General features: G+C 62.3%; 1 protein-coding gene across 1 annotated transcript in view; it reads right to left on the bottom strand.

The window, feature by feature from the left end:
- LOC119352824 (F-box protein AFR-like) overlaps window positions 1-496 on the bottom strand; it is a 1,456-nt gene extending 960 nt beyond the window's left edge. Inside the window, exons 1-2 of the mRNA XM_037619413.1 lie at window positions 428-496; window positions 9-341 (exon numbers count right to left, since the gene is read on the bottom strand). Coding sequence (XP_037475310.1) covers window positions 9-341; window positions 428-496 — 402 coding nt within the window. The remainder of the gene's footprint in view (window positions 1-8; window positions 342-427) is intronic.
- Window positions 497-763: the final 267 nt, after the last annotated feature.

Genomic DNA, 763 nt, shown 5'->3' on the forward strand with positions numbered 1-763 from the left:
CTGCTCACGGCCTTGTCGCCGCCCTCCTCCACGCCGCCGATCACGTAGATCTCGCCGCGCGCGGGGAGGCCCACGACGGCGAACGAGCCGGCCGCGGCGCCGCAGGGGACCGGGGGCAGCAGCAGCCAGCGACGGGAGAAGGGGTCGACCGCCTGGCACTGGAGGCGGCGCGAGACGGGGTCGAAGGCGAAGGCGAAGAGGAACGGCAGCGAGAGCGAGACCGTCGCCGCCGGCGGGGCCGAGCCCTTGGTCTTGGCGGCGGCCCCCGGCGCGTCGGTGAGGAACCGGTTCCAGTTGGAGGAGACGGTGCGGAACAGGCGGTGGTAGAGAAAGGGAGGGGGCTAAGTGAAAAACTCACGGCGCTGACCAGCCAGGCCACTTGGCATCCACTTGGCGAGTTCTGGTTGGCTGTGGACTAAACTTGTACATCCATGACAAGTTCAGGGACCAAATAATCCACTTTTACAACTTCAAGAACCAAACCATCACCTGACATGCAAGTTCAGGACCTGCAGTGCTATTACCTCGAGATTGAGAAAGGACAGGACAGCAGTGGGGTGTGAAAATGATGGGTGTCATCGTAGCAACCAGTTCGCAGGAGCAGCAGCTACATCGTGATCAGGAATCAGGGGTCACTGTGCGGCGCCTAGCTAGCTCAGCTTTTCTTGTTTTCCTAACCGTGCAGGCCAAACGCTGCATCGCTGACGCTGCGGCTGTAGCAGCAGTGGACGTGACAGGTGAACGTCCTCTTCCTTCGCCCGCC

This window comes from Triticum dicoccoides, chromosome 1A (assembly GCF_002162155.2).
Source record: "Triticum dicoccoides isolate Atlit2015 ecotype Zavitan chromosome 1A, WEW_v2.0, whole genome shotgun sequence".
Taxonomy (NCBI): domain Eukaryota; kingdom Viridiplantae; phylum Streptophyta; class Magnoliopsida; order Poales; family Poaceae; genus Triticum; species Triticum dicoccoides.